Here is a 12,076-nt window from a genome sequence, read left to right on the forward strand (position 1 = left end):
AGTCGGGTTCCGCGAAACCCGACTCGATCCTAAAAAAGTAAAAGTCGCTCAACCCTATTTGCCAGTAATACACCTTTATATTTATTGCATTTTTTAAAACAATTGAAATAGATATATTTTTCTGATGTAAGCAAATGTAGATTATACAAACAAAACCCTGAATGTTTTAATATGCTTGCCTTTAAATTCAGTTTATATATTATGTATATAGCACTTTGTAGATAGTGATTTTAGTTCTGTTACCGTATCTGTGTAGTAAGTATGATTCTGTTATTGTATTTCTGTAGTAGGCTTTTTTCTGTTAAGGTATCTATGAAGTAAGCTTGATTCTGTATCTGTTTCTTTGGTTTAACCTCTTACTGATGCAGGATGTAATGGCACATTATACATTAGTATATGTAGCGAGCTCAAAAACCTAGCCTTTATCATAGATGACTCAAATTGCTGCCATTTAGAAGCTACTGTTAATCTCAGATTAGGCTGGTCCATATTAAACCCCTCCCCATAACACCCTTTAGGGTGCCAATGGGTTGACATGGCAGCCAGAGGCCTGCTGTAGGCCCCTATAGTTGCCCTCTTGGTTCTTTTATGAAGTCTGTGCAATACACTAGCATTTCAATAAATGGTATATGCAATGATATGATTACAGGTTCAAGTCCCCTAACCAAGCTACAAAATACAATTAAAAAAAGCTTTTAAAAAAAATCAATTCACACACTTTCCCCCCTATAATTTATATATATAAAAAAAAGCTTAACCCCTTTACCCCCAAGGGTGGTTTGCACGTTAATGACCGGGCCAATTTTTACAATTCTGACCACTGTCCCTTTATGAGGTTATAACTCTGGAACACTTCAACGGATCCCAGTGATTCTGACATGTTTTTCTCGTGACATATTGTACTTCATGATAGTGGTAAACATTCTTTGATAGTACCTGTGTTTATTTGTGCAAAAAACGGAAATTTGGCAAAAATTATGAAAATTTCGCAATTTTACCAACTTTGAATTTTTATGCAATTAAATCACAGAGATATGTCACACAAAATACTTAATAAGTAACATTTCTCACATATGATTCCCATAGTCCTATTTCAGACAGGCTGAAGTCACTTCAAACATCAATAACTCACATATTCCTTTGTGAAAAGATATATCCCAAAGGAAAAACGATAATTAAAAGCTTAACAATAAAGTGCACCAAGTGGGGACAAAAGACAGGGGGAGTATTTACCACCAGACAAAACCTGGGGAGACGAACCTACTCCATGCCACCATGGGTTAAATATAAACAATATTCTGTGCCTTTCTGCGCTGCCTGGTTTACATATATTTGTATCACCACTAATTATATCACATGTGACACTCTGGGTTTAAATTTCATTATATTTAACCCGTGGTTGCATGGAGTAGGTTCGTCTCCCCAGGTTTTGTCTGGTGGTAAATACCCTGTCTTTTTGTCCCCACTTGGTGTACTTTATTGTTAAGCTTTTAATTATTGTTAATAAACATAATCATTTTTAATAATACCTTCTTCTCTTCACTTCGTTTTTCCTTTGGGATATATCTTTTCACAAAGGAATATGTGAGTTTTTAACATTTCTCACATGTCTACTTTACATCACCACAATTTTGGAACCAAAATTTTTTGTTAGGGATTAAAAGTTGACCAGCAATTTCTCATTTTTACAACACCATTTTTTTTAGGGACCACATCTCATTTGAAGTCATTTTGAGGGGTCTATATGATAGAAAATACCCAAGTGTGACACCATTCTAAAAACTGCACCCCTCAAGGTGCTCAAAACCATATTCAAGATGTTTATTAACCCTTCTGGTGCTTCACTGGAATTTTTGGAATGTTTAAATAAAAATGAACATTTTACTTTTTTTCACAAAAAATTTACTTCAGCTCCAATTTGTTTTATTTTACCAAGGTTAACAGGAGAAAATGGACACCAAAAGTTGTTGTACAATTTGTCCTGAGTACGCTGATACCCCATATGTGGGGGTAAACCACTGTTTGGGCGCATGGGAGGGCTCGGAAGGGAAGGAGCTCCATTTGGAATGCAGACTTAGATGGAATGGTCTGCAGGTGTCACATTGCGTTTGCAGAGCCCATAATGTACCTAAACAGTAGAAACCCCCCACAAGTGACACCATTTTGGAAACTAGACCCCCTAAGGAACTCATCTAGATGTGTTGTGAGAGCTTTGCACCCCCAAGTGTTTCACTACAGTTTGTAACGCAGAGCCGTGAAAAAAAAACTTTCCCCCCAAAATTATTTTTTAGCCCCCAGTTTTGTATTTTCCTGAGGGTAAGAGAAGAAATTCGACCCAAAAAGTTGTTGTCCTATTTGTCCTGAGTACGCTGATACCCCATATGTTGGGGTAAACCCCTGTTTGGGTACACGGGAGAGCTCGGAAGGGAAGGAGCACTGTTTTACTTTTTCAACGCAGAATTGGCTGGAATTGAGATCGGACGCCATGTCGCGTTTGGAGAGCCCCTGATGTGCCTAAACAGTGGAAACCCCCCAATTATAACTGAAACCCTAATCCAAACGCACCCCTAACCCTAATCCCAACAGTAACCCTAACCACACCTCTAACCCTGACACACCCCTAACCCTAATCCCAACTCTATTCCCAACTGTAAATGTAATCTAATCCCTAACCATAACTTTAGCCCCAACCCTAACCCTAACTTTAGCCCCAACCCTAACCCTAACCCTAGCCCTAACCCTAACCCTAAGCCTAGCCCTAACCCTAGCCCTAACCCTAACCCTAGCCCTAACCCTATCCCTAACCCTAGCCGTAACCCTAGCCCTAACCCTAACCATAGCCCTAACACTAGCCCTAACCCTAGCCCTAACCCTAGCCCTAACCCTAACCCTAGCCCTAACCCTAGCCCTAATGGGAAAATAGAAATAAATAAATTTTTTTAATTTTTCCCTAACTAAGGGGGTGATGAAGGGGGCTTTGATTTACTTTTATAGCGGGTTTTTTAGCAGATTTTTATGATTGGCAGCCATCACACACTGAAAGACGCTTTTTATTGCAAAAAATATTTTTTGCGTTACCACATTTTGAGAGCTATAATTTTTCCATATTTTGGTCCACAGAGTCATGTGAGGTCTTGTTTTTTGCGGGACAAGTTGACGTTTTTATTGGTAACATTTTTGGGCACGTGATATTTTTTGATCGCTTTTTATTCCGATTTTTGTGAGGCAGAATGACCAAAAACCAACTATTCATGAATTTCTTTTGGGGGAGGCGTTTATACCGTTCCACGTTTGGTAAAATTGATAAAGCAGTTTTATTCTTTGGGTCAGTACGATTACTGCGACACCTCATTTATATCATTTTTTTATGTTTTGGTGCTTTTATACGATAAAAACTATTTTATAGAAAAAATAATTATTTTTGCATCGTTTTATTCTCAGGACTATAACTTTTTTATTTTTTTGCTGATGATGCTGTATGGCAGCTCATTTTTGGGGACAAGATGACGTTTTTAGCGGTATCTTGGTTATTTATATGTGTCTTTTTGATCGCGTGTTATTCCACTTTTTGTTCGGCGGTATGATAATAAAGAGTTGTTTTTTGCCTCGTTTTTTTTTTTTCCTTACGGTGTTTACTGAAGGGGTTAACTAGTGGGCAAGTTTTATAGGTGGGGTCGTTACGGACGCGGCGATACTAAATATGTGGACTTTTATTGTTTTTTTTTATTTAGATAAAGAAATGTATTTTTGGGAATATTTTTTTTTTATTATTATTATTTAGGAATATTTTTTTTTTTTTTTTACACATTTGGAAACATTTTTTTTAACTTTTTTACTTTGTCCCAGGGGGGGACATCACAGATCGCTGACCTGACAGTTTGCACAGCACTCTGTCAGATCACCGATCTGACTTAGAGCAGTGCAGGCTTCACAGTGCCTGCTCTGAGCAGGCTCTGTGAAGCCACCTCCCTCCCTGCAGGAGCAGGGAGGGAGGTAGGAAGACCCTTGCAGCAAGGCGATCACATCGCGTTGCTGCGGGGGGCTCAGGGAAGCCCGCAGGGAGCCCCCTCCCTGCGCGATGCTTCCCTGTACCGCCAGCACATCGCGATCATGTTTGATCGCTGTGTGCCAGGGGTTAATGTGCCGGGGGCGGTCCGTGTCCGCTCCTGGCACATAGTGCCGGATGTCAGCTGCGATAGGCCACGATCGGCGGCGCTTCCCCTGTGAGCGCTGCCGATCGCATATGACATACTATCCTGTCGGTGGTCATAGGGGCCCACCCCACCTCGACGGGATAGTACATCTAATGTCAGAAAGGGGTTAAAATCAGAGTTGTTTAAAGTTGTATCGGTAGGGATTTATGCTCTCAGGTAGGCAGTAGGTAGCGTTCACATAGGCAATGAAGTTTGGGCGAAACAAAATGGTTATCGTCCAAAGAAACTACTGATACTTGCAGTTTGGTGCACACAGCCGCCTGTGCAGACTCTTCTCAGAGAAAGATTCTGGATTGCCTTGCTCTCCAACTCTAATAAAATTCCACTCTGGTCAGCCCACCCCCCAACTCACTCTACCCCTATGTTGCCTAAAATGAACACCTAGCAGGGTCATATGCAGAGCCAGCAGGGTGCAGATATTCAGAGCCTGTACTGCTACGATTTAACTCTAGCCTACCTGACTTTGCTACATAGCATGTATTTGTCATTAAATAAAAAGTTTTAAAACAAAAAGATAAACTCACATAATTATATAGAATTGTGTAAGTTTTGTCTGTGATTGACCAATTCATTTGTTACACTTACATTTACTTTGTTTGCTTCTTTTAAAGTGCTATAAAGATCAGTCATTCAAAGACAAAGAGCTTTTATTTTGCTGCTGAAAATAGAGAGGAGATGAATAAGTAAGTATCAAAATGAACTGTATCTGAACAATTATGTATCCTTTACCCTAATTTTAATTCCAAGTCAGAAAACCCAGTTCTGCGTGTGCTGCCCTACCTCTAGGCACCAGCTGCAGCATTAATTGGACATCATTCACTGACTGCCTAACATTTCGGCCTAGTTGGATTTCTGTATGTTGGAGATATGCAGCTGTATATTATCAACCAAATCCTTGGCATGGATGAGGGTCACTAGGTTTACATTGTCTTCCTCTTTGTCACATTATGCTTTTTGGGGGTATCCTAAATAAAAATTATTAAAGTAGGGGGCTTAATAAATATTGGTTAAATATCTTTACGTATCACTGCAGATCTTCATCTTGTTTGTACCACAGGAATGAGTACATTTCTTGAGCCATTTCTTTCTTTTAGATTCATTTTTGGCAAATTGTCCGATCCTGAATGTCAGTGTCACGATTCCTTCGCTCAGTGCATGATTGCTATGCTGTTCAGTGGAAACTGTCTTGCTGAGCTGCCTGTGTCTTGATTGACAGCTTAGCTGTCCAATACTGTGGCGGGCTTGCTGGCCTGTCAGTTTCTTGATTGACAGCTCTGCTGTCCATTCTGTGACTGGGACGTGCGGGACATTCTGCAGGTGTTCAGTGTTTTGAATAGCAACTTAACTGAGCTGTGTGCCCCTGATCCCTGCCAGACATAGTTTGTGCTTCTAGGTGAGTGTTAGGCTGGGTTCACATAGCGTTGGTGCAATCCGTTCAACGCATGCAAGATTGCCTTTCGCAGGCAGGTACTACGGAGGACAGAGAATGAACTTCAATCCAATATTGCAGCCAGCATGCATCCAGCGGTTAAGGAAAGGGTGAATCAAACACCCGAAAACTCCGCCCATATGACCCAAAACCAGTCCCGCCAAATTCAGGTGACAGGTTCCCTTTAAGCCAAAAAAGTGCAATCAGAGCCATTGTAGTAAATCTATTCAATATATGACTCATATACAAATATCATAAAGTGCACAGTGATAGCTTTTAAAATTTACCAAATAATCAATCAAATCAACTCAGGTGTCCCAAATTTGTGAAACATACCATATCGCACACTTAGGCCGCCGTCACACATGCGAGTTTTACGGACGTAAGAGCGCAGAATCTACGTCCGTAAAACTCGCAAAAAATACGGCACAATTATTCTCTATGCCCCTGCTCCTATTTGCCGTATTTTACTGATCAGTATTATACGGCTTTCTACGGCCGTACAAAATCGCAGCATGCTGCGTTTGTCACCGTACTGCGCAAGAAATATGCCAATGAAAGTCTATGGAAGCGTGAAAAATACGGATTACACACGGACAAGCAGTGTGACTTGCGAGAAATACGCAGCGCTGTTAGAGAGAAAAGCCGGTAATTCAGTGCGGTGTACAGTAAAATCACACTGACAGCTTACAGAAGAATAGGTAGAATAAATGTGTACACATAGAATAGGTATATATATATATATATATATGTCAGTGAGACACATATATGTATATATATTAATATTTATTCCAGCGCTAGACAGCTTGAAAGCCGGTAATTCAATTACCGGCTTTTTCCTTCTCCTTCCTAAAACCCGACATGATTTGAGACATGATTTACATACAGTAAACCATGTCTTCTCTCCATTTTTTTTGCAGATTCCACACTACTAATGTCAGTAGTGTGTATCTGCAAAATTTGGCCGTTCTAGCTCTTAAAATAAAGGGTTAAATGGCGGAAAAAATTGGCGTGGGCTCCCGCGCAATTTTCTCCGCCAGAGTAGTAAAGCCAGTGACTGAGGGCAGATATTAATAGCCTGGAGAGGGTCCACGGTTATTGGCCCCCCCCTGGCTAAAAATATCTGCCCCCAGCCACCCCAGAAAAGGCACATCTGGAAGATGCGCCTATTCTGGCACTTGGCCACTCTCTTCCCATTCCCGTGTAGCGGTGGGATATGGGGTAATGAAGGGTTAATGCCACCTTGCTATTGTAAGGTGACATTAAGCCTAATTAATAATGGAGAGGCGTCAATTATGACACCTATCCATTATTAATCCAATACTAGTAAAGGGTTAAATAAAACACAAACACATTTTTTTAAATTATTTTAATGAAATAAAAACAATGGTTGTTGCAGTATTTTATTCAACGCCCAATCCAGTCACTGAAGACCCTCGTTCTGTGAGTAAAAAAACATAATAAACCAACAATATACTTACCCTCCGCAGATCTGTAACGTCCAACGATGTAAATCCTTCTGAAGGGGTTAAAACATTTTGCAGCAAGGAGCTGTGCTAATGCAGGCTGCTCCTCGCTGCAAAACCCCAGGGAATGAGGCTAAAAATAGATCAATGATCTATATTTAGCTTCATTTGCGGTGAGGCGCCCTCTGCTGGATGTTTATAGATCGTGGGAAATTGCCTAGAAAGCCTGGGAGCTTTCTAGGTAATTTCCCACGATCTATGAACAGCCAGCAGAGGGCGCCTCACCGCAAATGAAGCTAAATATAGATCATTGATCTATTTTTAGCCTCATTCCCTGGGGTTTTGCAGCGAGGAGCAGCCTGCATTAGCACAGCTCCTTGCTGCAAAATGTTTTAACCCCTTCAGAAAGATTTACATCGTTGGACGTTACAGATCTGCGGAGGGTAAGTATATTGTTGGTTTATTATGTTTTTTTACTCACAGAACGAGGGTCTTCAGTGACTGGATTGGGCGTTGAATAAAATACTGCAACAACCATTGTTTTTATTTCATTAAAATAATTTTAAAAAATGTGTTTGTGTTTTATTTAACCCTTTACTAGTATTGGATTAATAATGGATAGGTGTCATAATTGACGCCTCTCCATTATTAATTAGGCTTAATGTCACCTTACAATAGCAAGGTGGCATTAACCCTTCATTACCCCATATCCCACCGCTACACGGGAATGGGAAGAGAGTGGCCAAGTGCCAGAATAGGCGCATCTTCCAGATGTGCCTTTTCTGGGGTGGCTGGGGGCAGATATTTTTAGCCAGGGGGGGGCCAATAACCGTGGACCCTCTCCAGGCTATTAATATCTGCCCTCAGTCACTGGCTTTACTACTCTGGCGGAGAAAATTGCGCGGGAGCCCACGCCAATTTTTTCCGCCATTTAACCCTTTATTTTAAGAGCTAGAACGGCCAAATTTTGCAGATACACACTACTGACATTAGTAGTGTGGAATCTGCAAAAAAAATGGAGAGAAGACATGGTTTACTGTATGTAAACCATGTCTCAAATCATGTCGGGTTTTAGGAAGGAGAAGGAAAAAGCCGGTAATTGAATTACCGGCTTTCAAGCTGTCTAGCGCTGGAATAAATATTAATATATATACATATATGTGTCTCACTGACATATATATATATATATACCTATTCTATGTGTACACATTTATTCTACCTATTCTACTGTAAGCTGTCAGTGTGATTTTACTGTACACCGCACTGAATTACCGGCTTTTCTCTCTAATATATGTGTCTACTGACATATATATATATATATATATATATATATATATAGACAGTATATATATATTTTCTTTTCTTTTTGGGACACATGGATCACTTCTATAGCGGTATGTTGGTTTTGCTAGCCTGCGAGAAAACCACGCAGTACGGATGCCATACGGATTACATACGGAGGATGCCATGCGCAAAAAACGCTGACACACCCTGCCTACGGAGGAGCTACGGACCACTTTTTTCGGGACTTTTCAGCGTATTACGGCCGTAATATACGGACCGTATTGTTTTACGCTGTGTGTGACGCCGGCCTTACAAATGTAGTCTCACATGTGTTTAAGTCTCCAGCGTCCTCCTAACACCAGTGCGCATGTCTATGACATCTGCACAAGGCCCAATGAATTATGGTCCGCATTTGCGCACTAATGTGTTGAAGGCATCAGCGCCATATTGGAAAAGGTGCATACCCAATTATACTCTAACATGTTGTTCCAGCCTTCAGCATCTTCTTAATACAAGTGCGCATGTCTGTGACATCTATGCAAAGACCAAAAGGATTATGGTCCGCATCTGCGCACTAGTGCGCTGAAGACGGCGGCGCCATATTGGAAAAGGTACATAAACCATAGAGGACCAATATCACAGAAAAGGGAAGTAGATATATCGCCATTAGTCTGCGGAACTTGTAACAATTCTTTTATTGTAATTCCCAAAATATAACTCATCATAGTTCAAGTCTGCGCAACTCTCCTGGCAAAGATAGCGTTATATATGATATAGTCTCCAAAATAGAGAACCACACTCATATGTTTAAAAAAAAAAAACCAAAAAAACAAAAACAAACTCATAATGGGCACAAATGGTTGGAGCATAAGCTCAATATAGTGTGAACAGTCCCTGACTCCCCACAATTAAGCAAGGAGTCATGAACCGGGGCAGGAAAATAGGGACACAAAAGGGGGTGGGAAATCCCCCATGTATCACTAATCACCCGCACTAACACTAAGCAACCAAGTGTATTACGCCACAGTTTTAAAGAAATAAAAAGAAAGAAGAAAACAATGAGTGCTGTCTCATAATTCATTTAATACACCTATTCAAAATTTACAGTGTCATTGTAAAGTTAATTGATATAATAATTTGCAAGTAATGCCAGTTTCACAGAATGGGACATCTGAAAAAAAAAGAGAAAAATTAAAATCTCTAAAAATTCTATACAATACACAGTATTTTATAGCAGTAGATGTATGGTAGAAAGAACCACTCTATTTTTTATAAGATTGTAAGATTGGATTCAACTTAAAGTCTACATTAAGACCATATGGTTTCAACGTATTTAATTTCATAATCTATTCCAATTCTCTTTTTTTAAGCAATCATACACGATCCCCCCCTCTCCTCTGGACAGGTATCATGTCTATGATTCGGAAGCATAATTGCTTCTCTGTATGTGATTTTTCGACAAAATGCTTGGATACAGGTAAATCCATACGTTTTTTCCTTATGGTATGTCGGTGTTGATTAATCCGTGTTTTGAAATCACAAGTTGTTTCACCGACATACCATACTATATTGAGCTTATGCTCCAACCATTTGTGCCCACTATGTTTTTTTTTTTTTTTAAACATATGAGTGTGGTTCTCTATTTTGGGGACTATATCATATATAACGCTATCTTTGCCAGGATAGTTGCGCAGACTTGAACTATGATGAGTTATATTTTGGGAATTACAATAAAAGAATTGTTACAAGTTGCGCAGACTAATGGCGATATATCTACTTCCCTTTTCTGTGATATTTCTGAAGGCTGGAACAACATGTTAAAGTATAATTGGGTATGCACCTTTTCCAATATGGCGCTGATGCCTTCAACACATTAGTGCGCAAATGCGGACCATAATTCATTGGGCCTTGTGCAGATGTCATAGACATGCGCACTGGTGTTAGGAGGACGCTGGAGACTTAAACACATGTGAGACTACATTTGTAAGTGTGCGATATGGTTTGTTTCACAGATTTGGGACACCTGAGTTGATTTGATCGATTATTTGGTAAATTTTAAAAGCTATCACTGTGCACTTTATGATATTTGTATATGAGTCATATATTGAATAGATTTACTACAATGGCACTGATTGCACTTTTTTGGCTTAATGATCATTACTGTTCTGATGTTTGAAATAGCTAAAAACTGTTAATGATCTTTTATTGAAAAACATGTGTGTTTACTATATATACTCACTTCATTTGTATGTTCACTGCTTGAGAAAGGATACCATATCCGAAACGTTGCCACGCCGTTCAGGCATTAAAGCCCATTTTTCTTAAATTTTTGTGCTGTTTTCCTTTTTTTATCTCTCTCTCTCTCTCTCTCTATATATATATATGCAAAAAACAAGAGAAACAGCCGGACAGCACTACAACCAAAGCATGTGGTGGAAACCGCTCACCTGTATGTGACGGGCCACTATGTCCGGTCCTGGGTGCGAAGCTCCACTGAAAACAATCCACATGTAGATGCCAAAGGACAAAAGAAGTAATGGAGCGCACTCGCTGAAGGTCCGGTGCAGGTAACTTTATTCACCAAAGTAAAAATCATCTTCACGACCGGGGGTGCTGAACAAAGAAAAGCGGCGAGGCTAGACGAGGTCTGACCCGTCGAAGCGCCAGCCAGGCGCGCTACGGCCGTCGTCTAGCCTCGCCGCTTTTCTTTGTTCAGCACCCCCAGTCGTGAAGATGATTTTTACTTTGTGTGAATAAAGTTACCTGCACCGGACCGTCAGCGAGTGCGCTCCATTACTTCTTTTGTCCTTTGGCATATATATATATATATATATATATATACTGCTCAAAAAAATAAAGGGAACACTTATACAACAGGATATGACTCCAAGTAAATCAAACTTCTGTGAAATCTAACTGTCCACTTAGGAAGCAACACTGTTTGACAATCAATTTCACATGCTGTTGTGCAAATGGAATAGACAACAGATGGAAATTATTGGCAATTATCAAGACACATTAAATAAAGGAGTGGTTCTGCAGGTGGGGACCTGTTGTGAATTCTGCTCTTGGGTTCCCTCCGGTGGTTGAAGGTGGGAATGCAGTTGTCTCTGAGTCACAGTCCTGGCCAGGTGTATTTGATAATTACAATTAGGACTGGGATATTTAGGTGTGCAGGATCCTTTAGCCCTTGCCAGTTGTCAATGTTACTTGTGAAGTGATGGATCACTTTCTGGCTTCTCCTGCCTGCTGCCAAATTCAGCAAAGATAAGTGTTTGGTTCTTTCTATTTGTTGCAGACTGCTGTGTGCTTGTTTCAGTTTTATTCCTGCTCTGATTGTAGGATTCACTGGAGTTGCAGATTTACGCTCCTACATCTATTAGTTAGATGTAGGAAGGTTTTGTAATTTCTGTTGTGGATGTTTTTGAAGGGTTTTATACTGACCGCACAGAACTCTGTCCTATCCTGTCCTATTTAGCTAGTGTGGCCTCCTGTGCTAAATTCTGTTTTCTGCCTGTGTATGTTTTTTCCTCTCCGACTCACCGCCAATATTTGTGGGGGGCTGTCTATCCTTTGGGAATTTTCTCTGAGGCAAGATTGTATTCCTCTTTCCATCTTTAGGGGTAATTAGTCCTCTGGCTGTGACGAGGTGTCTAGGTGTGTTAGGTACACTCCACGGCTAC

General features: G+C 40.3%; 1 protein-coding gene across 2 annotated transcripts in view; it reads left to right on the forward strand.

Annotated features, from left to right (window-relative positions):
- The window catches only part of IPCEF1 (interaction protein for cytohesin exchange factors 1), a 491,098-nt gene that overhangs the window by 239,795 nt on the left and 239,227 nt on the right, over positions 1-12,076 (forward strand). For both annotated transcript variants that reach the window (XM_069769417.1, XM_069769418.1), the window contains one exon: positions 4,826-4,897. In XM_069769417.1, coding sequence (XP_069625518.1) covers positions 4,826-4,897 — 72 coding nt within the window. The remainder of the gene's footprint in view (positions 1-4,825; positions 4,898-12,076) is intronic.

This window comes from Ranitomeya imitator, chromosome 5 (genome assembly GCF_032444005.1).
Source record: "Ranitomeya imitator isolate aRanImi1 chromosome 5, aRanImi1.pri, whole genome shotgun sequence".
Taxonomy (NCBI): Eukaryota; Metazoa; Chordata; class Amphibia; order Anura; family Dendrobatidae; genus Ranitomeya; species Ranitomeya imitator.